Genomic DNA, 27,786 nt, shown 5'->3' on the forward strand with positions numbered 1-27,786 from the left:
AAATTATCTATATTTTCATCTATCTCCATTTTTGTACCCTAACAAAGGGGTAAATAAATTACCATGTTATATAGGTAGGGCTTATGTGCACGCGCACGTACACATAACACATACACACATGCACACATTCTCTCTCTCTCTCTCTCTCAATCCATCCCTTCCCTTCCCCCTCCCTCCTCACACACACTCTTCTCTTCCCCGGTAAAATGAATAGTGAAAAAATTGGAAGCTCTTCCTACTTCCTGCAAGAATTTCACCATGGCCAATGTTTTACCAGAAATAAAAATTACAACTTAATAAAATGTCAACTGTAAACATGTCCTAACTATATAAAGGAAAATATTCCCTAAGAATTAGAAACCATTGGCATATTAAATTGCAAAAATCTATTTAGGTACATAAAAGCAATACTTATTTACTTAATAATTATAGAAAAGTTTTAAAGGTTTTAAAAAAAAAGTTCAGAATCCAAATTTTTGATAAAGAATATTCATTTTAAAAATAAAGTAGTCAAGAGTCACCCTTTGGCTCAGAAACATCACCTGAAAAAGTCAAACTCCATTTACAGAGAAAACTAGATCAACATTTACACTGGACAAATGTTACCATGCCAAAGCCCTCTAAAAATGGTAACTAATTTTTTAAAAAAATGAAAATCAACTTTAATTTTTTTTACATTAACATTCGTTATCAAGACCATACTTGCTTAACAAGATAAATATGGCATTGATATAAAACATACAGTATTTACATACTTAAGCTGTACAAAATAATTTAATGTTTACAAAAATATTAGAATGTTTAGTTGACTGACACAGTCTTATGTAATCTCCTCTAGAGAAGTTATATAGTAAGACCACTGATTGTACATTTTATTTCTTTTTTAATAAGTCAAAGAAAGGATGTTGTAATGCTTCATCCAAAGTAATTCTTTTAGCTGGATCATACTCTAACATCCTTCGAACCAGGTCAAATAAATTTTCATGTTCTGCATCATGACAAAGCATGAACTCCTGAAAGAAAAAATATATACGTTTAAGAGAAGGATAAGCTTAAGGAGTCAAAGAATAAAAAATGTTTCTCTATTTTACCTTTAATGGTTTGCAACGTCTCCTAACATATCTACCAGCAGAACTATGTTCGTCCCAATCCAACTGATTGTGGTGAAAATATTTGCGTTTCCTAAAAGAAAAAAGTTCAGATTTTTACCAAAAATAATTTATGGATCATAAAAAACAATAAAAATTTTCATTCTGATAACTATGTAGAAACATGCCTTTATGAAAAGCTCACTCCATTATAAAAAACATTTTCAGTTCACCATAACCCTATAAGTAAACTTAATTTTAAAGTTTTAATTTGGGTAGTATGAATATAAATACACAGACCTATACACATAACCCTACAAGATGCAATTACAATCTATCACTAGCACAAGAGCTCAAGTGCCTACAATCCTTGGACCAAAGATTTTAGATCTACACCATTATTAAATATTAATGGTATAGAAATTCAGCACTGTTAATTCCACATCAGCCATTCCTGAGTTTATATAAACTTTTTAAGTATTACTACTTATCCTTTCTTTGAGGTCAAAGAATTAACAATGTATACTTGTTACTCACTAAGATTATACTCACTTTTAACCCTATGGTTTCCTCTTTAGGATAAGACCTTACTTTAAGAATTACCAGCAATACCACAACCACTCTTAACCCACCATACATCTCCAATCTACCAAAGCTGATACACTTAATTAAGTCTTTCAACATTATAAAATATAATTCTTCAATTTTTTTCTGCTTCACACCCTGTTCTCTCCCTTCCCTTTAAATTCTCAATATCTCAAAAGACTATCTACACCTGATGCCTCCTACTTCTTTATTACCCAGTTATTCAAACCACAGAAATCTTATTTTTGCTTCTGTCACTCTATTGAGCTTTTCTCAAAGAGCATTCTTAGTCACTAAATCATAAAATAATAGTTGGAGAGAATCAAGGATGAAGAACTAAAGCTAAAAGTGAATTCCAAAGACCTCTACCCTACTTCTGTCTTCATATTCCTTAACATCTATCTTCACAGCATTTTTTTGCCCAATTTTATTTTCAATTCCCACTTTTACTTTTTGAGGTTAAGAAAAACAAAACCTCATTACAAATATGTATAACCATGCAAAATAAATCTCCATGTTAGCTATGGTCCCTGTCATCCCCCCCAAATCCCTAATACTTCCCCCCTCAAAGAACATCTGTCTCAATCTGAACTCTGGAGTTCATTAACTACCTGTAGTTGTGTTATATTTCATCATGAGAACTGTGGTTGGTTATTGTGTTGACCAGGGTTGCTAAGTCTTTAAGAGTTGATTGTCCTTATAGTACAATTATTATTGTATAAATTGTTCTCCAGGTTTTCTTCATTCCAACTTGATTGCATTTAACCCTGTTGAACATTCTCTTGGTTTCAAATAGCACTTTTCCCTGGTTCTCCTAACTATTCCTATTATTTTCATCTTCCCAATTAAAATTAATACTCCTGGCTTTCTTTTCTCCATAGTTTCTAGGAAATTTCGATCATTGCCCATTCTCTGTGTAGTTAACTCCTAACTCTAGACCTTTAGTCCTGATCTCTTCTCAGCTCCAGACCCAGGTGTCTTCCCAAAGGACAATTCACCTACCTATCCCACAAACACCTCCAACTAAACATTCCCAAAGTGATGAGGCTGAAAAGGTAAGGTGATAATGGGGAATCATAAATACCCAACAAGAATGTAAACTTTTTTGATCAAACAATGAGAATATTCTGAGCAGAAGTGACATGAAAATTGCATGGATAAGTTTGGTGTGGAAGCGGTATAATGGGAGAAATGAAGACCAGTTAGAAAGTTATTCTAATAGTTTAGGTGGCAATAATGAGAACTGCTAATGCTAATAAAGTAGAGGTTCTTTTAAACATTAAAGGCCTTTTCTCAAAAATCTAAATCAAAGGCCACCTTCCTCCTTCCATATAATCTTTCTTCATCACTACTCTTGTTACTAGTAACTTTCCCCATTTCTCACATAAGCAAGTACTTTCTTTTGCACTTTTCTAATGTATCTGTGAATAACTGATGATTTGTGTAAGCATTATATCCTCCAAATTTAAGTTCAAGGCAGTCTTAAAACTTTTCTCTCTCCTAACACTTAGCACAGTACTTGGCATAACAGGGAGCAATTTAATTAAATATTTAAGTGAATTTAACATATTCACTTTTGTGTGCATCTGCTTTCTTGCCCTGTAGCCCAGATCTACACAGAAATAATCATCTTTCTTACTACTCAATTTCCCTTCTTGTAACTATCTTTACTCTTTTCCACAGATATTTCTTCAACTTCCAGCCTTGGCCTCCTCCTGCTTTTACAATCACACAATTCCATCCAAGAACCAAAAATGGGAAACAGTAAGGTATTTTGCACATATGCTTTCCCTCAATTCATTTTGCTCAAATTAGATTTAAAACATAAAGGGATTGGGTAGCATTGCGCAAATTAATGAAATTTTTTTGGGAAAAAAGAAAAAAACAGCTGTGGGGAAAAAAGCCTACTGCTTACCATTTATTTATCTAATACAATCCATTGCTCTGGGTTATAGGTCTGATACTAATTAGCAAAATAAATTACATAAAAATCCAAGTATTTTCCTAAGTTCCATGAGATATAGCATAAAAATCCAGAATTTGTTGTCAATCTACATCATCATTTTAAAACATTCCATTTAAGAAACAGGCCTGGGTCTTGTAACCCTCTATACTAATTATTTTTCTGCAAGACCCTAAATAGGAAAGTAACTCTAAAAAGTAATTAAGAAAGAACACAGTCCACACTATACCTAAGGGAGGGAGGGGGTAGAGGAGGGTGCAGGTGGGGCGGAGCCCAAGGGGAACACAGATTTCTTGAGAATTTGGCACCAAATTACCAGCTTAAGCTATTTTCAAACTAATAGCTCAGAAACTTAATTGCTAAAGATACCCAGGGTCTATTCCTGAGTAAAAGTCTTATTGCTCCAATATTTTATTATATAAGTAAATAACCATGGAGTCCTAAAAGCCTATGACAGCATAACACATGTTCTAATAGGTCCAATATCAAAGTGGAAAGGTTTTTCAGAAAGATCAGGCAATAAATCATACATCATCTCTTAGCCTCACTAATTAAGAGTGAAACATCACCAGGTTGGTCCAGGTTAACTGACTTAATTTTTAGTCATAGCAATTTTCAGAGTCTACCACTGGAAAGAGGTCTATGCCAGAACCAAAGCTTATCACAGATAAAGAAGAAAAGCAATCTATTTCTACCCAAGGACATTACTTTTCTTGGATGGAAACAGAGGAAATGAGCCTGCCTGCCAATTCCCACAGGTAGCATTCCATTTCCTACTACTGCACCTTTGTAGGTACACAACTCCTCTTTCATCCTTTTCCAATGTTTGGCACTGAAACCATACTAAAGAGAGCTCTCAATCTGACACTAGATCCTACTCTTAACAAAACAATCTTATCTCTAAATCTACTACTACTTTATGTACCCAATAAGAGTGCCACTTGTGAATAATATTTACCTTGTTTTCTGGATCATGTGTGTTGGTATAGGTCCTAATATCCGTTCCATCATTGCTAAGTGTTCTTTACTATCATGTGTCTAAAAACAAAAGAAAAAAAAATAAAAGTTATCCTACTTCTGGTTATACACATACACTAAAATAGCCATTACTAAATTTACAGAAAATATCCAATGTTAGATAGAGGGCTGAGTTAGCTGCAACCCAAAAATTCAAAATCATGTAATTCTTTTCTATGAGCCACACTGTTTGGTTCTTACTACACCCACTCACACACACACCCCCCCACACACACACACCCCCCCACACACACACACACACAAAGACTCTTAACTCTCTCTTATCATTTAGTAATTCTGAAGTAGAGAATCAAAGCCTAGTGGCAATAGAAAGTACGGACTTTTAAAATTATTTTTTAAAAAGATATTAAAATCAATTATACTGTCACAAGTTAAGTCATTCACAGCAGAATTACAATTTTTTTAAATTTCTGAAATCAGAAATGAAATGTAGATAATCATTTCTAATCACTCAGAATGTTAGCAAATAGGTTGGCTTAGCCCCTCATCACTGTTAGACATGAACAACTACAATATCTTTCTGATTAGTCTATTTGTCCCCTCCACCACACAGCTGTCAGACCAATATTCTTAAAACTCAGATGTGATTAAATCACTCTCTTGGCTCAAGGAAGATAAAGAGGTTCTAATACCTCCAGGATAAAATACACCTTGGCTGACTGGCATTTAAAGCTAAAAGATCTGGCTCCAGGCTAATTATGCATTATTTTCCCCCCATGCACTCTTAAAACTGGTTTTAAAAAGAACCACGATTAAGTAGATTTTGCTTTCAATCTATTTGTATCTTGAGACCATTTTTCTCCTATACATTTAAAAAAAACTCTTTCCAATATTTTGTTGCATGGTCCCTATTGAAGAAGCAAGTTGGAGAAAGACCTTGTATAATAATACCTAGGTAAGTACTCAAATATTAGCCACCAATGATCACACCCCCTCCTTTAATTGAGGTTTTAAGCACCTTGTTCAAGGTCAGATGCAATCAAAACTAGACTCCAAGTCTAATACTCTAACCAGATTAAGGTCTATATAAATTCAGAAGATTTTTTTTTAACCAAAAGCATATGGAAATTAATTTTTTTCAACTTTAAACATGACATATAATTGTTTGAATATTGTGTTATAAGAAGGAAATGGTAACCATTTTACATGGATTAAATTAAAAAGGCAATTTGGTCAGCTCTTAAAGTAGGGTTAGAGTGCTGCTGTTGATACAGACCAACACATGATTACGGGCAAGCCATTTAATTTCTTCATTCCCTATATAATTCCAAGATTATAAAGTATTGATGATCTGCCAAGTAAAGCTGGTAGACAGAAGTTCCCTTTGTGAAATAAACCACAGGATTCCCAAAGGATCAAGCATAAAAACTATATGAAATTACTAACTACTAATCTAGTATGTAATACTATAATTTTATGTACTTACCGCATAGATGTGTTGTGGAATGAAATGAGTGTGTAACAAAGAGTGCTTTGCAAAAGGACCATAAAGTGTTTTAAATGTCACCTAATATATAACTTTTGCCTTTCTATCAACATTTATTTAATAAATTATATTCTCTGTATTAAATACTTACTTGAAATACTGTGAAACCAAGATAATATTCAATAAGAATGCAGCCTATGCTCCAAACATCACAGGGCTGAGACCATCCCAGAGCTAGTATAAAAAAGAAAGTTACTTTATTTTTTAAACATTTTTTTCAAAACCAACATTTATAATCCAAGTTCATCTGCTGCATAATTAAAGTGCATATATGTGTGTATAAATGCATAGATTCATCAATGGTTATTAATGTCAATGACAATCTAACAGAATAATCACAACCTAGCTTTCCCAAATCTATGTTTTGCTAGAATAAAATTCAGCTAACTGCACAAATTATTTTGGTTCTTAAAGGAAAAAAAAGCTCTTTCTTTTATAAAATAGATTTTTAAACACAAATTAAAATGACTATCAACAATACGAATAAGTCAGAATCAATGATTATAAAACGTAAAAGACATGGCTTGTAATGTCAGAATTTTAGAGCTAGAAAGGACTTTAAGACATTATTCAGTTCCAACTTTCCCATTTTATAGAGGATGAAACACGTACAAAATGGATATGTGATTTAACCAAATTTACAGAGATTCAGATCTGTAAGTCTGGTTTCTTGATAGCCAACTGAGTACTATTTCTACTACTCCTTCAAAGTAGACCCACTGCAAAACACTATTAAGGGAAAAAAAAAAAAAAAAAAAGCTCTGATAAAAGAGCAAAAGCAAATATGAAAACTGAGAAAACACTGAAAATAAAAAGGATGGTTTTCATATAAGCCATGAATCCCCAACTTTTTTTTGTTTAATAACTACCTGAAGGGATGAGAAAAGAAAAAAGGAATGTGTGTCACACAGGCTGATACCCTGTAAATCAAGGAAATCAAGCTTCACAGTTTACAAGGAGTCCTTATGAAGTGGCAATCTTATGTTCTGGGTAACATTATAGAAAGTAATACTTCTAAACAAGAATTTTCTGAAACTTATTTATCTGATAATGTCACTCATTGACCAAAAAGAGAGTACAGTTCTACTAAGTCCATAAACCAGGTAGGTATATATTCTTGAAATATAATCATTTGCTACTTAAACTGTTAACATGGATCATACTTTACTTCACACTCACCCTAAAATATAGATGCATATATACCAAATATCAACAGCATGTTCACAGTTTATATAAGTACTTAAGAATTTTTCCTATATCTACATATAACAGCAAACTAATCAATCATAATGAAATTAAGACTCCCAATGTCTACTAACCTAAAATGACTTCTGGAGCTCTGTAGTGTCGTGTAGATACTAAAGTGCTGTGATGTTCATCATCATATGTTGCACTTCCAAAGTCAACAACTTTGATATCTGTATTTTTCAATGTGCGTTCATCACGTTTCTGAAAGAGACAACAAGTTAACTGTACATGAAAGAGGTTAAGAAAAGTTAAAAACATCATACCATATTCATAAAAAAGCAACATACCATTTTAGAGTTGTACTTGACCACATAGTCAGACTTAACAAACAAAATATTTTCAGGTTTCAGATCTGTATGAGTTAACTTATTATGATGCAAAACTGCAAGAAAACAGAAAGATGTTCATTAATTTTTATTCTTTAATTTTGTCTTCAAGTTTCAGAAAATTAATATTAAACATACTTACAATTTATGGACTGACAGATCTGATAAGCCATCTGCCTGATATGGTCAAGTTGAAATGGCAAAAAACTATTTTCTTTAATAAAATCATAAGTACTGAGTCCCAGCAGTTCAAACACAATGCAAACATGACCATGATGATCAAACCATTCCAGCATTTGGACACATCGGCTGAAAACACATAGCAAAATAAAGAATTTTTAGATCACAGGATCAGCTTCCTCCATAAAGCACGACAATTCATATTTCAAATGCCTACTTACAACACACTATTGGGATCAGTACTGTTTAAATGCTCCAATACTTGTATTTCTGAACGGGCAGCTTCGCGGTATCTACCAACATTTTTTACAATTTTCACTGCAACATGTGTATCATCCCTAAAAACAAAAACCAAATATTCATTTGTTTATTAAGTTCTATTTAACAATCAAGCTATAGTGACCACTATAACACAGCTGGCACTAGCAATCCAAAGCTTCACTTTAAAATTTTATTTTTTTATTTTTTAATAATCGAAGATGTAAGGGAAATTTATGCTGACATATTTACTTAAAAAAAAAAAAAAGAAAGAAAGAAAACTAAGCTGGCAGGAAGGTAATATATTTTAAAACCTGACAAATATTTGCTACTTCAATTATTCTTGTGAATTTTCATAGCAACCCATTTCCCTCACTTAAAAGTATTTCTCCACTGAAATCCTACTCCAATACTTCATCATGGTCTGGAGAACACTCATTCTACCAGTAGAATCCAAGTTTTGGTGAACTCTAAATTAAGCTGAAAAGACCCCAATCATGAACCAAGAAACAGACTACCTAAATTTGTTGAAGATCATCACTAATTTGGTTGTAGGGTGATTACATTTTTAGGGAGAGAGAAGAGCATGAAGTATATAAGACCACCAAATTAGGGGTTACAATTTGCATTTACCAACAAAATCACAGATGCTTGAGGTCTGAGGTACAACACTATATAAATCCATTCTCCAAAAGCTAGCTGGCTTATGTGAGTCATTTTGATATTTAATAAATTTCATAATTAGCAATTTTTGAAATACTTAAAATTTCCTATAATGGCGAAAGATAAAAATCAAAAAAAGGTAAACTAAAAATTTAGCTTGGCATAGTATTTGCAATCTACATAAATATCTTTCACTCCCTCCTCCCCCAACACATAACTGGTCACCCAACACTTCTCACCTCCCTGCCAAATACCAAACGGATCCAAGAATAGGCAGTGAAATAGTTCTACACTTCTCTTAGAATAAGGATACTAAAGACAAGAAAACACTTATCCCCAAATTGGCAGTGATTTGGAAACCTGTTTTTAATTTCATAGAATCCCATCTGCTTCAGTATATCTAGTCACAATCAGATCTATTCAACCAACAAAACCATTAGCAAAAAGCTTTTATTTATTTTATTTGGTATCCCCAGGAAACAAAAAGAGCAACAACCCCAATTATCACTCTCACAAGTAAATAATTGTTCCCATTTAAAATAATGGTCCCTGGTTTTCATACAAATGCTTAAAAATAAATGAAAAACTTACATGTCACGATCAATGCACTCTACTACTTTGCCAAAAGCTCCTTCACCCAAAGTAGCAACAATTTCATCTAAAGTAAAGAAAAAACAAGGCTTTAAGTTTCAGAGCAACTGATTATCAATTTATTCAAACAATAAATGCTATCAGTATAGATTATTTTCAAATGTCACTATTAATGTATAACTAAGATCTCAGCACTCAAATAAGTTATTTTGTCAGCTGCTACAAAAACAATTAGATACAACTATCTTTCTTGCTCTAAGCTCAAATTCCATCATCTATTTTGAAACTTTAGAATAGGAATATTTAAATTCTACAGAAAAGAAGAAATGCAAAACAAACAAACCCACAAAAAACAAAACAAAAAAGCAATGAAGAGTTTTTTTAGCCCCCCGCTGACATACTATTCTTAACAGATTATTCTGTCTGCAAAGTTAAAAAAGTGTTGAAAAATATTCTATACATCTTGCTCTTAGTACGTCTCCACTTTGACAGATCAGGTGACCCTCCTCATCATCCTCTATACTCCTGGATCTTTTCCTTCGGTGACTCTTCTGGAACGGCAAGTGGGCAGCACCAAGATCGTCCAGCCAATCAATATATCAGAGTGAATTCAGGGCAGAATACGCAATTCATTCAGCGGGGAGATATTCAGGCATTCAGATACGCACCAGGCCACGAACAGTTGGCAGGAGCAATTTCAAATTCAGTCCCCAGAAATTCACAGGGCACAGTTTATGTTACAGAAGAAAAACATGGCAAGGAACAGATTTTCAGATAAGATACTTCAAGTGGCAATAGAAAAAAAAACAACACAATTGTTTCTTTAAACACTGATATAACTGAAGTCTGAAATTTAAAGAATGCAACGTCATGATTTACTAATCTCTTGCTACCAGGTTTATTTAAAAGCTTATGTGTTGAGAGTTGAGTTCTTTAGTTGTCAAAAAATTTTAAAATGCCAAGATTATTTGAAAATAGCTCTTATCAAGCAATATTTTAAAACATATCAATAAAATAAAAGGGGAAAAAATAAAAGCTATTTAATTGCAACGTTCAACGTAATAATTATGCTGTGCTACTGAATACCAGTTGGGAAGAAAATAAATTTAAAATTGACATGTGAAATAGTTGAAGATGTTAAAAGTAGGCAACACTTTCAGATCACAAATTACACAATCAGCACCCATTTTCAGAAACTCAATTAGACCAGCTGCAGATACTGAAGCACTGTTCTGTGGAACTATGTATCTTCACATTAACAGGTTTTAGTTATCCACCAGTGCAGTTTTTCACATTTCTTTCTGAAATTTCAGGAAACAAATGCATGTCTTTCACTTTTGAGTTCTATGAAGGTTTCAGATTTATAGGAAAGAAGGGTACTTTACTTGATTATAATACAGTTTATGCTGACGATTACATGATAAATACAAAACTGAAATATCTTCTGGCATTAGTTGAAAATAAGTGGAAATTCAACTATACCAAACCTAAGATTTGGCCTGTTGAAAATGAACAAGTGCAGATAAATGAGTGTTAGTTAATAGGGATAACTTAATGGAAATAAAAACAGAAAATTTCATTTAGGGATCCATATAATGTATAAATACAGCTGTAACATATTTTCAATTAAAAATTACATATATAATGAAGCTTTCCCAAACTCTGGTGCTCATAAAGAGCTCTTACAAGAATCTAGCCAAAATAAAAAAAAAAAAAAATCAATCATACCGAATGTGATTGATGGCTTGAACAATGTCTATTACGCTTCCTTTTTGGACTACTTCTCCTGCTTCGGCCTGAAGATTTACTGCAGTGGTTGTGATAACTGCTTTCATAGTCTCTATGATAATGTCTATGATCATATCCTTCACAGTAGTCATTTCTGTATTCATCAACATATCTCCGCTCACGATAATCTCTCTCATTTAAGGATCTTACTTCCAAATAATGACTGAAAACACATTTAAAGTACATGCTAATCATTCTTTTGCTTTTACATACAGCAGTTCTAACATAAGAAGTTATACCAAGAGCTTCTGGCGTCACAAAGCTACTTTCTTTGCCAAGGGAAGAACTAGCAAATTAATTTAAGTTTACATTTCTCCCAAAGGTAATTGCTAAAGAAAACAATGTTTCTAAATCACAGCCAGATTATTAAACGAAAAACATGCTTGAGTTTCACAAATACTTGTGGATTTTTTATTGTCTTACATTTCACAAGGAAGAAACAAATTTATTTTAAATCTGGACAACTATATTACATAATTTCAGATCCCATAATAAAAGGAAAAAACACGGCTAAAGCAGATTAAAGAGTAATCTGTTCTATAGCTAATAGTCCTTTTTAAACTGTGGGATTATTAACCATTCATTAAAGAGAAATATTAGGGTTAAGTTACTAAAAACACTTAAAAACTGCACAAAGCATATCATTAAAATCAAGTACCACAAAAAAACTTTTCTGTTAGTGGCACTGTGAAAAAATTATTAGGCTAGATGTAAACTAATCTAAATATGAAATGCTTAATTTTGGAATGCATTTAATCTCATCCCTTTTACATATACAAATATAAACATGTTCAATGGAACATATAGGAGAATTCTGCAATCAACAATAATTAAGAATCCCAAAAGACTCTCCCATTGTTCAAACTTTTACACTAGAGACTATTTTTCATTTATTAGTCATTAGTCTGATGGAGGAACACCAAAGCAGCATTAGCACTGGAATCCAACATAATACACAAGTTAGAATGACATACGGAAAAAAGAGAACTGGACATGGAATTTTAAGACCTGGGTTCAATTCCTAAATTAGACACTAACTAGTGGTACACAAGGTACTTCATCTCTCTGATCTTCAGTTTCTTCTTTAACAAAATGTGGATTAATACTTTACATAGTTGTAAGAAAAAGATTTTATAAACCTTTAAATAAAGGTCTATATAAATTTAGCTATCATTACTATTTAAAATTCCATTACAAAGGTAAGCCTTATGAACCATAGTTTGCAGTTTCTTGGAACAAGCCTAAGAGAACAGGCTCAATGTTCTATAACGCAAGTCTGCTTAAGAGAAAAGAGAAAAAAATCATATTGCTCTATAGTAACCCCTACTGGCTAATTCAAAAGACTACCTCTAATTCCCCAAAGGCTCTCCCCATTCAAAGCAAAACAAAATAGATATGAGAAAAAGTAATCTCTGAAGACAGAATTAAACATCGACCCTTGAAAAACTGATGCTTAATTATTTAAGAATTAATCCTCAAAATATTTGTTGAGAAAATCTCATTTGACTAACTCATTGCCAAAATTCTACATATCAGTAAGGATGACATAAAATAAGTTTTAAGACTTTTGAAATTTTGTAAAAAACCAAATATGCATATATGTGTATACATACCCTCCCCCCAACACACACATGCCTAGTGAGTTCACTTATTTTTAATAAAAAATGTTCTCTGAAGGAACTTCCTTTTCTATCAATGCAAATTAGCACCAGCTTTAAAAGTTAAAATTTCTTGAAGATTAAGTGACTTGCCCAGGGTCATAAAGCCAATACAAATTAGAAAGTTTTTCTGATTTAGAGGTCAGTTCTAAATCCAATACAGGCCATGCCTCTCTATTTTATTTTTTTCCTAAATCATTGGCTTACATATTCTCAGAGAGGTTTGCTTATATCTTTCATTCAATAAATATGGAAGGCACCAAGTAATGCACTAGACACAAAAAACAGAACATAATCCCTACCCTCAAGCCTAGCATATTCAGAGATAGGTAAAATACAAGGTAATTTGAGGAATGGGGTTGGAGAGATGAGGGAACCCTTCCCACACACAGCCTTCAGTGGTGAGTTAAACCTTAAAAGAACATTTGGATCATGATCATTCAATAATTCTAAACACTATGGAATCCATTCTCTCCATTCTATTCTACCACTTCAATTTCAATTTCCTTCCACAAAGCTTCCTCTTCCTATTCTTATCATCCTTTTCTAGCACTTATCTGTACTACTCATTTAACACTTATAAACATTGCTTTACACTATTTAGCTATCTTTTTATGCATGCTTTATTTTATTTTACTTCTTGGAATTACTCCACAGCATTTGGCACAAATGCCTTACACAGATCAACATATGTTCAATAAATATTTTTGATAATAAACTGAAAAGTTAAAAGCTGAAAAACTGCAATTTATATTAAACAAGTATCACAACTTTATTAATTCAAATCATTTACCAATCTGCTTCTTTAAACTGTAGATGTGGTTTACAGTGCCTGTTCTCTTGTGTACTACTGTGGGACCTTTTCTTGCGTTTGTGACTGCTACTGTAGCTTTCATGACCCCAGCTTTCTCTACCATCCCAATCAGGACAGTGAGTTCGTTTTGAATGCCGCATCTGTAAACAAAACACAGAAAAGGGGAAAGGAGGGATAAAGGTTACATTTTAGATTTAAATGATCACACTTAGCAAAAAGGAGAATAAATATTATTACATTTCATAAGTATAAACACTTTTCAACATGATGCTTTTACTTCCTCGAATTATCAGCTAGCTGTTATGGGAAAACCAGTATCAAACAAATGTTGCTACCTCTGTCCTCCAATTATTTACCATTATGCTATCCAGATTAAAGTGATTTTGAATTTCATTTCAAAAGACTGCTAAAATTAAATAATTAAATGATAAGAAAAATTACGAAATTATTTACCATTCTTACATAGGGGGAATTTAAAGCCCTTAATATCCCTTAAGGACATATGTATTATAAGACTGACCAAAAGGTAAAAAGCTGTTTAAGAAATCTTTCTGCAAAAAATTTTTGTAAAATATTAACACCTAATCACCCCTTCATGTTATATTTGAGACATCTTATCTGTAATGGGCTGAGGCTTGAGTTGATGCACTGAGGTCCCAAGCACGTGAGGCTAAATAGTAATTGGACCATACTCTATTAATATATACTCTCTTTCACTTCTGGAGTTTGTGCCTTACTGCCAAGCTTCTGCCCTCAAGCAGGGGACCTCAAACACCATCACTCCTGGACTGACTTCACTCCCCTTGCCTTCCCCATGTTGATCCCTCGACAAACGACCTCAGTGCATCAACTCAAGCTTCAGCCCATTATACTTATCCACATCCAACCAGAGAGAGAATATATTTATCTCCCACCATCTCTGTCAAAATGAAACATTCTACCACCCAATTAGGTGCCAAGTTTTGTTGATTCCACTGCCACAGCTCTACAAGCTGTTTCCTATTTACTCAAAAGGCCAGCATTATCCTACTCAGACCCTTATCATTTCTCCCCTGAACAATTATAATGACCTAAATGTTTTTCCTATCTCAAGTATTTCCCCTTTCTAATCTATTATTCTCAAAAAGATCTCAAACTGATATTCTTGTCACAGGTCTCATCTAATTTTTTACTCATCTAATCAATTCCTATGGTCCTCTCATTATATCCAAATGCCAACTTCTCTAGCACTTTAAAGATCTTCACAGCTTTTCTCCAACATATCTTTCCAACTTTTTATGATCTTTTCCAGTAATTTTTTCTGCAAAATTAGCCTTTCTTGCTATTACTCATAAAACATTTTTCATCCCATCTCTGTGCTTTTGTATAGAACGCACAATGCACTACTCCCTTGTTGCCACCCCTCAGAATCCTTCAAAACTAAGATTAAGTAAGTACTCTTCATTCTACATAGGCATTTTCTGATTACTCTTAATTTTTAGAATCTGCCTATTCCATTACCTACTATTAATTCTGTACATATTTTGCATATACTTACATAGTCCTAATCTCATAAAGGATAATTACCTAAAGAGCAAAGTCTTTTACATATTGGTCTCTTAAAAAGCCTAGCAGTTTAGGCATTAAGTAAACCCTACACTGTATTTGCTTCACTATATTCTGCCGAATTTCCCCTTAGTTCAGTCCTTAGGCTCAAACCAACTTTCTCCTCTTCACTAGAATTAATCTAGGATAACGAAATAACAAATAATGTAATTCTTATGTGGTTAAACCAAGCATGCTCAGAAACCAAAGGCCATTAGATTATAAATTATCTGCATAAAAAGGGAAGGAAACGTTTCACTATTTACCAGAAAGAGAAGGAAGCCAATTAGGAAGGTATTATGCAAACTTTTCATCAAATCAATTTTAACTAACCCAAGCCAAGGAGCAAACAAATTCAAGGTTCTGAAATTAATTCCAAATTCTTTAGAAAAACCATTCAATTGAGACAATTCCATTTTTGACTTGGGGTGTGAGCCCTACGGACACTCAGGATCATGGATAATCTGATTTACCTCATATGTGAGGTACTATATGATCCCTAAAGGAATCTTCCAGATCTAAATCCCATGGCACAGGTATTTCTCTTCTTCCATTACATTCTAAGAGGTTTTTTTTTTTTTTTAATGAGCTTATGAATTATAGCTATACTTGTGACATGAAATCAAATAATGCTACATTATAAAATAAATGTACTTTTAATTTTAAAAAGGCAACTATCAATCTTTAAAGCAACCAACTTCATTTCTCAAAGAAGCCTACAGTTAATATTTATTTTAACAAATTTCTGCCAGAAATCCTTTGTAAAATAACTTTTTTTACATTTCCTTGCCTTTTTACAAAGGAAATTTGTATAATTTTCTTCATTTAAAATTTGTTTGTGCTGTTTCAATGCATTGCAGATCTACAGCTGCTTGCCTGTGTCTAACAGTCCAAGTCTCTTAGTTTACTACTTCTAACCTATTGTGGGGAAGATAGAAAACATAAAATTCATAATACAATTTTGCTTTATAAACTAAAAAGAGTCTTGACTCTTTAAGAAAGTGTATGACTTTAGTGTGTTCAGGCTTTATTTCAAATTTTCAGGCCTTTTTCATTTGAAGGTTTGAGGCCTTCGAGCCTTTCCTTAGGACAGACTGGGTATTACACCATGCTATTTATTTAATTTTATTTATTATTTCTAATTATTAAAATTAGGAAAGATAAACAACTCTCAAATTTTCAGACATATCAAGTAAACCTAAACACCCACATATAATTTAATAAATTAGATTTCTTAGAAAACTACATCTGATGGATTAGAAAAATTTATATGCAAGAGTTTATTTCTGCAGAGCAGCAAACTAATAATACTAGGTGTCTGGCCTTGCCTAAATCAGCTGACTTTTAAGATGATAACAAAGATCCCATCATTAAGGAAGTCATTGCACCAATCCACTAGAAAGTCTGGTTCATTGTCACAATACTAAGTTCTAACAATTAAATTCATGCAAATAACAGACCGACTAAGTTGGATGAGACTTGAGGTGTTTTTAGGTTATAGGCGATGGCGATAAGGCCTCAGAACACAGGGTATCAATTACCAACGTCCCCCCCCCCCAAAAAAAAGCACATCATCTATTACTAGCTCACATATTTTTGGGAATTCTGGAGATCTTTTTACAAAAACAAAATGAAAACCTCTGGTCGCACGTGAAGCCCAATTAAAAGAAAATGCTTAAGACGCAGCAAACAGGGACGAGGTGACTTTTTAGGACCCATCGCGTCAGGCTTCCTTAATAACACAGTTCACTGGGCAGCCCGCACAGGGCTGGAGCGCTGCCACGCCAGGAGCATACACGGGGGTGGGGAAAGGAGGGAGCCTGGGGGGGGAGAACGGGTTACACAGCAATTTCAAGCTCGCAGGATTGCCCCAGTCTAAGGACCCCAATCGGAGGATCTAGCCCCGCCCCTCCCACTGTAAGCCCCACCAGCGCCAGCTAGAGTGGGAACGCTACTTTCAATCGTCCCCCTACCCACTCACCGCCCCCAGAACTCCGACCGGCGGGCTCCGATCCCTGGGCTACCCAGGCCTTGCAATCCGACCGCGGCCGCGCCTGGCACGGGACTAGGAGTGCTTGCATTATTTCTCGGAGCCCGAGGATCTGGGTTCGAATCCTACTTTGACACTTAGCACCCGTGTTCTCTCGGTTAACTCGCATCTTCACTGAGCCTCAGTCTCCCCGTTTGTACTTGGAAGGAGCAGGGAGCCCGATGACCTCCAAGGTCGCAAGCCCGCCCGGAATCCCGTCCGCTCAGGGGTCTCAGTGGGCAGCCCCCAGGCCCAACCGCCGCCAGCCGTGGGTCGGGTGGGCCGTCACTTACGTGGCTCGTGGCTGCACCCATGAGCCCAAGCAGCTCCGTAGGGTCCCGGCCCGTCACCCTCACTCCGGCCCCGGAACCCTCGGCGCGGCAGTCCCGGCCACCACCCCCCCCCCCCGGGTCCCCGTAAGGCCTGGAGCACCCAGCCGTCGCTCGCCCGAGGTACCCTTCCCTTGCCCGCCCGCCGGCCCGGGAATTACCTCGGTGCAACCCAAGGGTCCTCCGGACGACCGACACAGCTCAGCCTCCGCCTCCCCGTCCCGAGCCGCAGCTACAAGCCCTAGACAAAATGGCGGCCGCGCTATCTCCCCGGGCCCTCCAGGAAGCCGCGGACGCCTCCGCCGCCGCCCACGCCGCGCGAACGCGCCTGCGTGACAGAGCCCTCTAGCCGAGCGACGCGACGGAGCGGGGCCGCGCTCCGCGGCGGGGACGCGCCTGGCGGGGGCTACCGTGGGCGCGTTCCAAGGCACGGGAGCGAGCGCGGAGCACGGGAGAATCAGCTCCGTTCCTCTGGCCCCTCCTACGCTCTCCTCTTTCCTCTAGTAAACAGCCGGCAGGAAACACTTGGGACGGGGAAGAGAGCCGCAGACTCTGGCCACACCCAGGGGTGGGGCCGACACCAGCCCCAAAGGGTTCCACAAATATCCCAGTCAGGACCTCCTGCGGAGGGACGGATTGGAGCGGGTGAGGAACGTGTCAGAGGCGGCCAGCGTAGTCAGCACACTCCCTCTCCCCACGCCATGCGCCAGCAGGTTCTTTTTTGGTGGGGGAGACAGACGACCGAGAGACCCTTTCACCCGGGAGGCTGCAAATGCTCCCCCATTCTACAAAATTTGGCACTGCTTCTTATATTTGTACATTAAAAAAAATTTTAACATTAAATTTTAACTAAAGTTGTTAGAATAACGAATTTTGAACTTAGAAATTATCTAGTCCAACCCCCGTCCTTTTACAGATAGGGAAACTATTTGCCCAAGATTACATAGCTATTGAATGTCAAAAGTGCTACTGGAACACATGAATGTGATGCAAAGAATAAAGTGCTGGACTTGGAATCTGAGAGACCTGAGTTCCATTCCTCAGATACTTACAAACTACATTATCCCAGGCAAGGCATTAAAAAAAAAGTTTTCCTTACTTTCCTCATTTGTAAACTGAGGATAGCACCTATCTCCCATAAGTATTGTGGAATAATATTTTCAAAGCATTTTATAAACCTTAAAATGATATATTAATCCTAGTTATCATCGTTATCATTATCATTAGTATTCCTCACTCCGGATAGAACCAAGTTTCTAAGCTTCACTGGTACTGCATCCCTTCAATAGAATGGAAGTTTTCTGAGAGCAGGAACGGTTTGGGATTAGTGGTGGGATTGCCAAATAGGAATTGGTATATACTATGTGTTTAATTGCATTGAATGGCAAATAAATTAGTGAATGAGGTGAATCCACTAGGATGACCTTTCATATTAGAGGCACTTCTGGAAGGAAGTGGCCATTAGGTTCAGTTTCAATATGAGTCAAATCTGCAAAAGCATTGATTGTCATGGGAGCATCCTCTGTGACAACCTGCACAGCCTTTACTTCCTTCCTCAGCAGTCATAACTATGAAAGGTCCAGAAAGAAAGGTCTGGACACTGTCAAATAGATCAGTATCAGAAAATGATAAGGTTATGGTTGCAATTGCACTCCAAGGTCCATAGACTTTTTTTCCACCTTTCCTACAGCTGAATGTTAATGAGTTCCTTGAGAACAGGGACTGTCTTGACTTTTCTATTTGTGCCTTTTTGAAGACAGAGCTTCACATACGCATATAATAAATTCTCTTTCGTGCTTATTTATTTTGTCATAAATTAATTTTTGTTACAAATTTCTTATTTCATTCCTTATTTATATTTTGCATTTACTTATCAAGTACAAAAGTTTTGTCTTTATTCTGCAGCATCTAGCCCAATGCCAGACACAGGGTATATGTCCTTAATAAATATTTGTGGAAGTGACCAGAAAGTTCTAAAAATCAAAGTGCTTTGTGAAGGGTTTGAGGAAAGCTAAGGACATTACGTGCCAGAGGGATCAGAGTAGACTTGTTGGAAGAGGTAACATTTGAGCTGAGCTTTAAAAGATGGGTAGAAATTTAACAGGCAAAATAAGGAGGTAGAGTGGTCCAAGTATAAGGAATGACAGCCTCAGCAAAGTTAGAGAAGTATGAAAGTGAAGAACATGTTCAAGGATAGGGAGTTGTCCAGGATCATAGAAACAAGTAATAGGAAAAGTAAAGTGGTAACATGCCAGTTATATGAGGCTTTGAATGTCAAATGGAAGAGTCTGAAACCTCTCTAGGCCTCAGTTTCTACATCTGTAAAATGAGATTAGATTTAATCATTAACATTCATTGAAGCTTTAAGCCCTAAAACCAAAACAGTTTGAGTCATAAAACTTTCCCTCTGGAAATAAGTAGTCATTTTATCTTGTACAATCAGGTAAATGAAGATTTGACCTATTATTTCTCTGTAACTAGATATATCAGTGTGGTTTGGAGAATTTTAAGTTCTCAAGTATAATTGGAGTAAAGGCAACCTTTTGCTAATGTTCCCATGCCAAATGAAAACCCCCTTGGCCCTTCATTCTTTCCCCCTAATGTCTAAATACTTTGGCATGTGTATCCTTGGCCACCTGGGCATCCCTTAAGACTACTATTTCCTTACCCCCTTTTCCTTCTAGTTAGATGTGCTTCCTTTAGGCTCCAGCTGATCTTCAATTGATAGTCAACACTGACCTGAGACTTAAGCACCTAACTGCATTGAGCTGGGTGGGTTCTCAAGCTCATTATCCTTTGAGTGCATTTTCTAAGAAATGAACACCACTACCCAATCTCAGCAGAAAGCAATTTCAGAAGAAAGATATCTATGTCCCACACCCCCAAAAGATTTTTGATCCCATTTATTTGAGGAGAAAAATGATGAGGTCCTAGGTAGCTTGTTACGCATAGAGAGTCTAAATTACTGTAAACAATCCAAAAGCCTATAGATAGGATTATAAGTGGACCTTTTCTATTAGAGAGTCTAAATTACTGTAAACAATCCAAAAGCCTATAGATAGGATTATAAGTGGACCTTTTCTATTTTGTGTGTTCAAGAGGACCTTTATTTCAGCCGTGGAGATTGCCTCTGGTAGAATTCTTAGCTGAGTTCTTTATATAGACAAAACCATCAAAACTCCACAGTTAATGTATCCAATCAGAAAGCAGTTATGATGTGAAACCCCCAAGATAATATTTCTCTTATAAAAGACCTATTCTACTGAATTCATTTGCTAATTCTTTTCAGTACTAAATTCTTTTTAGGTTTAGCCTGCTTTTTGGGGTTAGTCCATGCCATGGCATATAGCCTTTTTAGGGTTAACCCACAGAAGTCCAAGGCATAATCTTCCCACTTATCATGCCTTAATGACTTGTTCTTCTTGGTTAATTGTGAATTCTACTCATCTGTTTCCTTGCTAAAAACTCAAGGATTTAGCCTGCTCGTAGCAGCCCTTAGGGAAAAAAAAAATCAACAACCCAAAGCACTAAACATTTAAGAGATTGGCAACCCTTATTGTTGACATAAAGACCCTTTACAGAGTTTTGAGTGGAATCAAATGATGAAAGCAGTGTTTTGGGACAAATTATTCCTGTGCAAAGATGATGAAACGAACTTCATGCTTTTGTTGAGAGTTTTATGTACAGTAGTTATTGCATATGTCCTATATATGCATTGTGAAATCATAATGGTTTTTGAGTGAGCACTTCTCCAGGGAGGGTGGGGAAGAAAAGAGAGATGAGCCATGACTCCATGGAGTACCTCAAGGATCTTCCTTTAGCCTTGTGATATTCAACAATTTTTACCATTGGTACGCATGACAGGTATGCTTTTCTTTTGCAGATGAAATCAAGTTAGTAGGGAAAGGTAATATATTGGGTGCTGATAATCCAAAAAGATCTGGGCAGGATGGACCAATGGGCTGAATGGTTAAGAAGAAAATTATTATTAGAAAAATATAAAGTCCTATACTTGGATCCAAATTTTACCACTATAACATAAGAAAAACAAAATTAGATAATAAATTCATGTGAAAAATATCTAGGGACTTTTGCAAATAGTACTCTCTTTGTGGAGCACCACTGGGACATGGCCTCAAAAAAGTGAAAATTAAGACTTCATCAATAAAAGCCCTGTGTCTGAAATGAAGTTGATAGTCTTGAATTGAATATTACAGTTAGATTTGAGTAAGAAATATACTGACAAACTGAAAGAGGTCCTTTCAATCTTCACTTTCACCTTTACAAAAGGTGAAGAATAGATTGAAGACCATACCAATGGAAGATTCATTGAATGAATAGAGGATGGGATGTTTATAAAGCCTGGAAAAGAGAAGATTTATGGAGGATATAACTGTTTTTGATTATTTTGAAGAATATCATGTGGAATAGAGATGATATTTGTTCTTAGCTCCAGAGGGCAGCATGAAAAAGTAATGGATAAAAATGGTAAGGAGGCAGATTTCAGCTCAATATCTATTTCTTAATACTTTTGAATTGTTCCAAGTGGAATGGACTATCTTAGACAATAGAGAATTTCCCATTACTCATAATGGAAGCTGGAATATTATAAGGGAAATTCTTTTTTTGGGCTCCAATTGAATTTGTGGTCTGTCCCAGCTAACTTCATTAGTTAGTACCTTATTTCTACTACTGTAACAACCCCCACAGTGGCGGTGATGTCACAGCAGTATTTGTACCTGGAGAAAGTGAAGCCAGATGAAGCAAGCTGTTATCCTCCTTAATTACATATGTTATAATTATTGTTGTACATGCAAGTGCAACTTTCATTTAAACAGAAGAAATATTTAAATGTGACTTATTGCTTCCCTTTTTGCTTGTAAGTTAATGGTTTTGTTTGAAGCATGGTAGCTTGTAACTTCATAGTTTTGCATGCTAAAAGTTTGACAGTGGTTTTTTTTTCCTTTCCTTATAAGTTATATTAAAGGTTTCTATCTCAACTCCAATCTAAATGTGATTTTTTCCAATGTCATTTTCAGGATAATTACTAATACTTGAATTGGGTAGTGTGCCTATCTTGAGGTAACAGCTGCTGCTCAAGCACTGGTTGTCTGTCATACTTAGCCTAATTTTGAAAACATAACTACCACAGACTCCTTCCTGTCCCCAGATAATAATCACTGGAGGTTTTGATTGTGTGCCAGGATTGAAATTGTCCAAAAGACCAATCATGAATTCAGAAAAGACTGTCTATGAACTCACTGACGTATGCTCTGGCCAATCAGCCCTCCCAAATCTTCAAGACCTTAGGCGAAAAGAGATTTAATGATAAACCAACTCAGAAGCAGACATTTTCTTTCCAAGAGAAAGCAAAATCATTCTAGCCTCCAATCACATTAGGTTCCTTCTGCAACCTCAGGGATGCTGGTTACTTGTACTTGCATGCTGAAGGCTAGTTAGAGGAATAGGAACTACATAGGTCTGAAAGAGTATGTCTGTCAATTTTAAGTACCCTAGTGAGATCCTGGTAGTTTTCACATTCCATCCACCCTAATTTACCATGCTCAAATACTGGAAGAGTTTTGCATTAGATTTCTTTACCTTTTAATAGGATGGAGGTAACATTTACCACATTAAGTCTGTTTGAGAGCATGTGTTGCTAAAAGTTGGGGAAGGAAAGCCTAATCATCTCTCCAAATCTTGGGATTAGTCCCACAAACCCAGAACAAGGTCCCTGCATTCAAATTCTGAGATAATATGATTATTCAGATGTGCAAGTACACAGTGCACTGAGATGTTTAATTGGAGGCAACAAGTGTCAGTCTGGCTTAGCCTCACAAATGATTAACATGAAGTACACTGGTGATAGAATGATAGAAGTTAGTGAGACAGGCCAAAGGTTAACTAGCTCTGAAATTGAAAGGGACCTAGGTTTTGGGATTGAAGTTAAGAGTAGGGAGCATAGTCTAGGTTCAGAGGCAGCAAGATGACTGCTCACACCTGGAAAACTAAGGCCAGAAATGAATTAGTTAAGAATAAAAGCTAATTAGCTCCAGGAAGTTGATCCAGCTCTTCAATCATGTTGTAATATCAAAAATTATCAAAAAGAGGTTTAAATTTTACACGTAGATAATTTAATTATTTTGTACTGGTTAAGTTTATTTTTTCTTCTTCCCTTTAGTTGTTAAGTAAAATACTTTTTAAAAAATCCAAGTTCTACCTTGGCTGAATTTTTAGACAGGAAAGGAAGGAGTCTTTTGTGGGAAGACCAAAAGAAGCAATGGGGAAATTAGAAGTCCCCAGATGCTAAGCAAAGACTAATAACAATGTTAGAGACAGAAAGCTAGTAGTCCCAAGCATCTCTCAGTTGTAGATGTGGTAGCTAGAAAGTATAAAGTATAAAGGAAAAAAAAAAATCCCAACATTATTTTTCACATGGATAGACAGAGCCCAGCTTCTTAAACTGTGGGTTATGATCTCATATGGAGTCTCAAAACTGATGTGGAGATTGTGAAATTGTAATTTATTATCAATAAATGTTTGATTTATATACCTATTTTATTTACCTGTATTATCCAGGTAGATAAACATTTCTTGGGTGAAAAGGGATTGCAACTAGAAAAAATTTAAGAAGCCCTGGCCTAGAAGAATGGGAGAAAGTGAAGGAAAAACTAGTTATATTAGTCTAGAAACTAGTTAGAAGGCGATAACAATAGTTCACATAAACTGATTCAAGTCAGAACTGAGTCATAGCAGTAGAAACCAAAAAAGAAGGATGAATGGATATTGTTCAAAGGAAGGACTGACCATAAACTTAGTGACTGGTTGTAGATGAGAGGTAAAAGAGAGGAAGAAATCAGAAATGATGCCAAAGTTTCAAACTTTGGTGATAGAGTGATTAGATTGAGAAAGATAGAGAAATAGGAAGGGAAAGCCAGGTTCCCTAGACCTGGTCCAATATTTTGCCTACTTTATCATGTCACTTCCAATCAAATTCATCCTGTTTATCAGAATTTCCCTCTGTGCCAGTTAACGGGGAGTGATTCTGGCTTCTAATAAAGATTAGGCAGGAAAAAATAAAGGGCAAAAGAAATAAGATTTAAAGTGCAAGGTAGTTGGGTATTTTGCCTGGTGCCTTAAAGAATAGAATATACAGTATCATAGCCATTGCCTATTGTAGCCTTCTTAATTTTGCCTGACACTATAGGAACTTGCCAGTGACTGATATTAGATGAATTTAAATGTTTGCCTCACCAAAAAGTTCTGTTCTGGGAAGTGAAAATAAGGAATTTAGGAGAAATATAGATCATAGAAACCTAGGTTCAGATACAGAATTCTCCTGACCCATCTTCCTAATTCCCAAAGCCCACACAGCCCACACAGCCCTTTCTCTGTTCTGCCTAATCCACTGCCACTCTTCAAGATTACACAGTTTAAGGCCAGTTTCCTTCATGAAACTCCCCAATTTACTATTCCAACCCTCACTATAATTTCCCTCTTCTCTGAATTCCTATCAACCTTATAGTCAGTACCACAAAATTTAGCATTTCTTTATATATAGAAGCACATTACTGTTTAGTATACTAACCTTCATTCTTCAGACACAAATATGTATTAATTGTCTATCCTACAATGTATAATATACAATATTGGACTTGAATGAGGAAAAAGGAGAGGGGAGAGAAAGGGGAGAGAGAGACAGAGAGGTGGGGAGGGAGAGGGAAAGAGACGGGGGAAAGAGAGGGGAAGAAAGGGAGGGAGGGAGAAGGGAAAGAAAGAAGGAAGAAGGAAGGGAAGGAGAAGAGAGAGAGAGATGGGGAGGAGAGAGAGAAAGGGAGAGAGGGGTAAGAGAGAGAGGGAGACAGGGAGAAGACAGAGGGAGGGGAGGGAGGGAGGAGACAGAGAGGGAGGGAGAGGGAAAGAGGGAGGAGAGAAAGAGGGAGGGAGGGAAAGGAGAGAGAGAGGGAGGGAAAGGAAAGAGGGAGGGAGGGAAAAGAAAGAGGGAGGGAGGGAAAGGAGAGAGGGAGGGAGGAAAAGGAGAGAGGAGGGAGGGAGGAGACAGAGAGGGAAGGAGAAGAGAGAGAGAAAGGGAAGAGACAGAGAGGGAGGGAGGAGACAGAGAGAGGGAGGAAGGGAGGAAACAGAAAAAGGGAGAGAGGGAGGGAGGGAGGAAACAGAGAGGGAGGAAGGAGAGGAGAGAGAGAAGGAGAGGAGAAAGAGGGAGGGAGGAAGGATAAGGGAGGGAAAGAGGGGAGGGAAGAGAGAGAAACAGAGAGAGGAGAGAGAGAGAGAGAAAGAGAGAGAGAGAGAGAACAAGTGACAAGGGCCCTGAATTTAAGGTATTTATATTAATTGAGATAAAATGTGAATATATGACTAAAATATGAAGAACATAATATCAAATAGGAGAGATCACAAAAAGACAATAAAAGTTCTGAGGAAGGGATATAGTGCTTACATACATTTTCTGTGGATCCGTTTTATTCACTTCAGAAACAAAACAAAATTGCATCCCTACCCCTGGACAAGATTCTTTCAAAAGTTTCTTTTAACTCTAAAGCCTATGGTTTCTTAAACATTCCAGCAACAGCCTTTCTTTACACAAAAGGAAACAGAATTCCTTTGATAACAAAGTTCAAACTTTTTCCAGCCTATCATATTATGAATATCTATCACAACAATACATTTATCAAAGAAACACATTCTATATATTATATTGTGATCAGTGATCACATCAAGCACCAATTTATGAGTTCCTTTACAATTCCAAATAAGAGAACTAAACTTTATGAACAGGCTTTAACACGAGCCAGTTGGTAACTAAAATCCTAAAAATCACCTGAAAAGAAGTCAACAAAAATATACAAATGCCCCTGACAAATGTGTTAGTTTTTTTTTTCAATTTTTAGGTACTATTCTTCATTTCATTAGAACTTCCATAAATCTGAATCCCAGTGCTAATGATTACTTACATTCCTTAGTCATTAGCAATCGATGCTGAATTCATCTTTCTGTGAGAGGAGTGTCTTTCAAATTGCCAGTTCCTGAGGCAACAGCTACATCAGTGTCCATCATGATAATAGGACAATGGGTCAATTTATCTTCCCACCATCTTATATCATTACATGTCACAATATGTCTAACTTGATAATGAGCAATGAGTCACAAAAAGACCTGAAGATACCCTGCATCACTGCTATCCATTATTAGGATGTTTCTTGACTACAATCAATACATAACATAACAACTAAGAAGGATTCTGTTCCTGAATCTCAGAACTGGGAAGGTATTAAGTCCAGCTTCTACCTAAACAGGAATCCCTTTGATAATATTTGTGACAAGTAATCAGTCAATCTCCATTCAAAGATTCCTAAGTAATAGGGAACCAGCTAGGTCCTGGTGAAAGTCCTTCCACTTTTGGACAACTCTTTTGGGAAATCTACCAAGCTGAAATTCATCTCTGCAATTTTTCTTAACATTGCTCCCAGTTTTGCTGTCTGGGATCAACAGGACAAGTCTATGTGAATTATGTGTTTGATCATGAATGAATAAGTAGTTTGAGTGGCATAGGCCATAAATTTTCATGGACAACTTTGGGTTTTATGTGAAACATCAAAAATCTTTTGTTATTATATCACCTCTAAGCTATTCCTTTGGGGATAACTACTCCAGGCCAAAGTACTCTGTGGGCCTGTACTTCTAAAACTAGAATTCACAAGTCCCCACCTATACATATATATATCAGACTACACACTTAGTTCAACACAAAGACATTTACTAAAATGATATAGTAAGAGGGTAGTAGAACAAAATAGAGAACTATACAGATGTAATTTAGAGCAAAATTACATCACATCCTAAAGATTCAAGTTTTGAAACATACTTTCTCTGGGTACAATTTAGACCCAGTATTAAAACTGATCAAATTTGATGACTGCATTTGATCAGTATAAATTTAAGCAATATTAAAACAATTTAAAGTAATGTTGTTCCCTTTTTGAAGCCTTGACCTTTAGATAAGTTCCATGATTATTTCTGGCAATGTATGTTGTCTATGCATATTCAGTACCAGTTTCTTTCAAGTGGACTAAACTGAATTTCTCAACTTTCCTTTATAACTTTTATTTTTATAAAATTTTTTTGCAAAGGAGAACATAT

At 36.1% G+C, this 27,786-nt stretch overlaps 1 protein-coding gene and 1 long non-coding RNA gene across 8 annotated transcripts in view; one reads left to right on the forward strand and one right to left on the reverse strand.

The window, feature by feature from the left end:
• Positions 1-473: 473 nt before the first annotated feature.
• On the reverse strand, positions 474-26,698 carry CLK4 (CDC like kinase 4). 5 transcript variants are annotated; one of them, XM_051979076.1, is made up of 13 exons: positions 26,601-26,698; positions 13,666-13,826; positions 11,155-11,377; positions 9,887-9,977; positions 9,427-9,493; positions 8,136-8,252; positions 7,877-8,043; positions 7,696-7,790; positions 7,480-7,609; positions 6,252-6,334; positions 4,595-4,674; positions 1,092-1,182; positions 474-1,013 (listed from the first exon to the last, which is right to left on the reverse strand). In XM_051979076.1, the coding sequence occupies exons 2-13, from the start codon at positions 13,824-13,826 to the stop codon at positions 873-875; spliced, it is 1,446 nt and encodes a 481-aa protein (XP_051835036.1). In that variant the 5' UTR covers positions 26,601-26,698; the 3' UTR covers positions 474-872. The 5 variants fall into 5 exon arrangements, with proteins under 5 accessions (XP_051835036.1, XP_051835035.1, XP_051835038.1 ...); XM_051979075.1 differs by lacking the exon at positions 26,601-26,698 and adding an exon at positions 17,790-17,931; XM_051979078.1 differs by lacking the exons at positions 9,887-9,977; positions 11,155-11,377.
• LOC127550303 (uncharacterized) overlaps positions 21,382-27,786 on the forward strand; it is a 95,034-nt gene continuing 88,629 nt past the window's right edge. For all 3 annotated transcript variants that reach the window (XR_007950811.1, XR_007950812.1, XR_007950810.1), the window contains exon 1: positions 21,382-21,492. This is a non-coding gene — a long non-coding RNA (uncharacterized LOC127550303). The remainder of the gene's footprint in view (positions 21,493-27,786) is intronic.

This window comes from Antechinus flavipes, chromosome 2, assembly GCF_016432865.1.
Source record: "Antechinus flavipes isolate AdamAnt ecotype Samford, QLD, Australia chromosome 2, AdamAnt_v2, whole genome shotgun sequence".
Classification (NCBI taxonomy): domain Eukaryota; kingdom Metazoa; phylum Chordata; class Mammalia; order Dasyuromorphia; family Dasyuridae; genus Antechinus; species Antechinus flavipes.

Coding starts and splice junctions, on each gene's coding strand:
- CLK4 (XM_051979076.1), bottom strand. CDS start 13,826: ATGCGGCATTCAAAACGAACTCACTGTCCTGATTGGGATGGTAGAGAA. Junction 8,253..9,426: donor GAGTGCATTGATCGTGACAT/GTAAGTTTTTCA, acceptor TTTTGTTTTTAG/GGATGATACACATGTTGCAG. Junction 4,675..6,251: donor TTGGTTTCACAGTATTTCAA/GTAAGTATTTAA, acceptor TTTTGTTTTTAG/ACACATGATAGTAAAGAACA.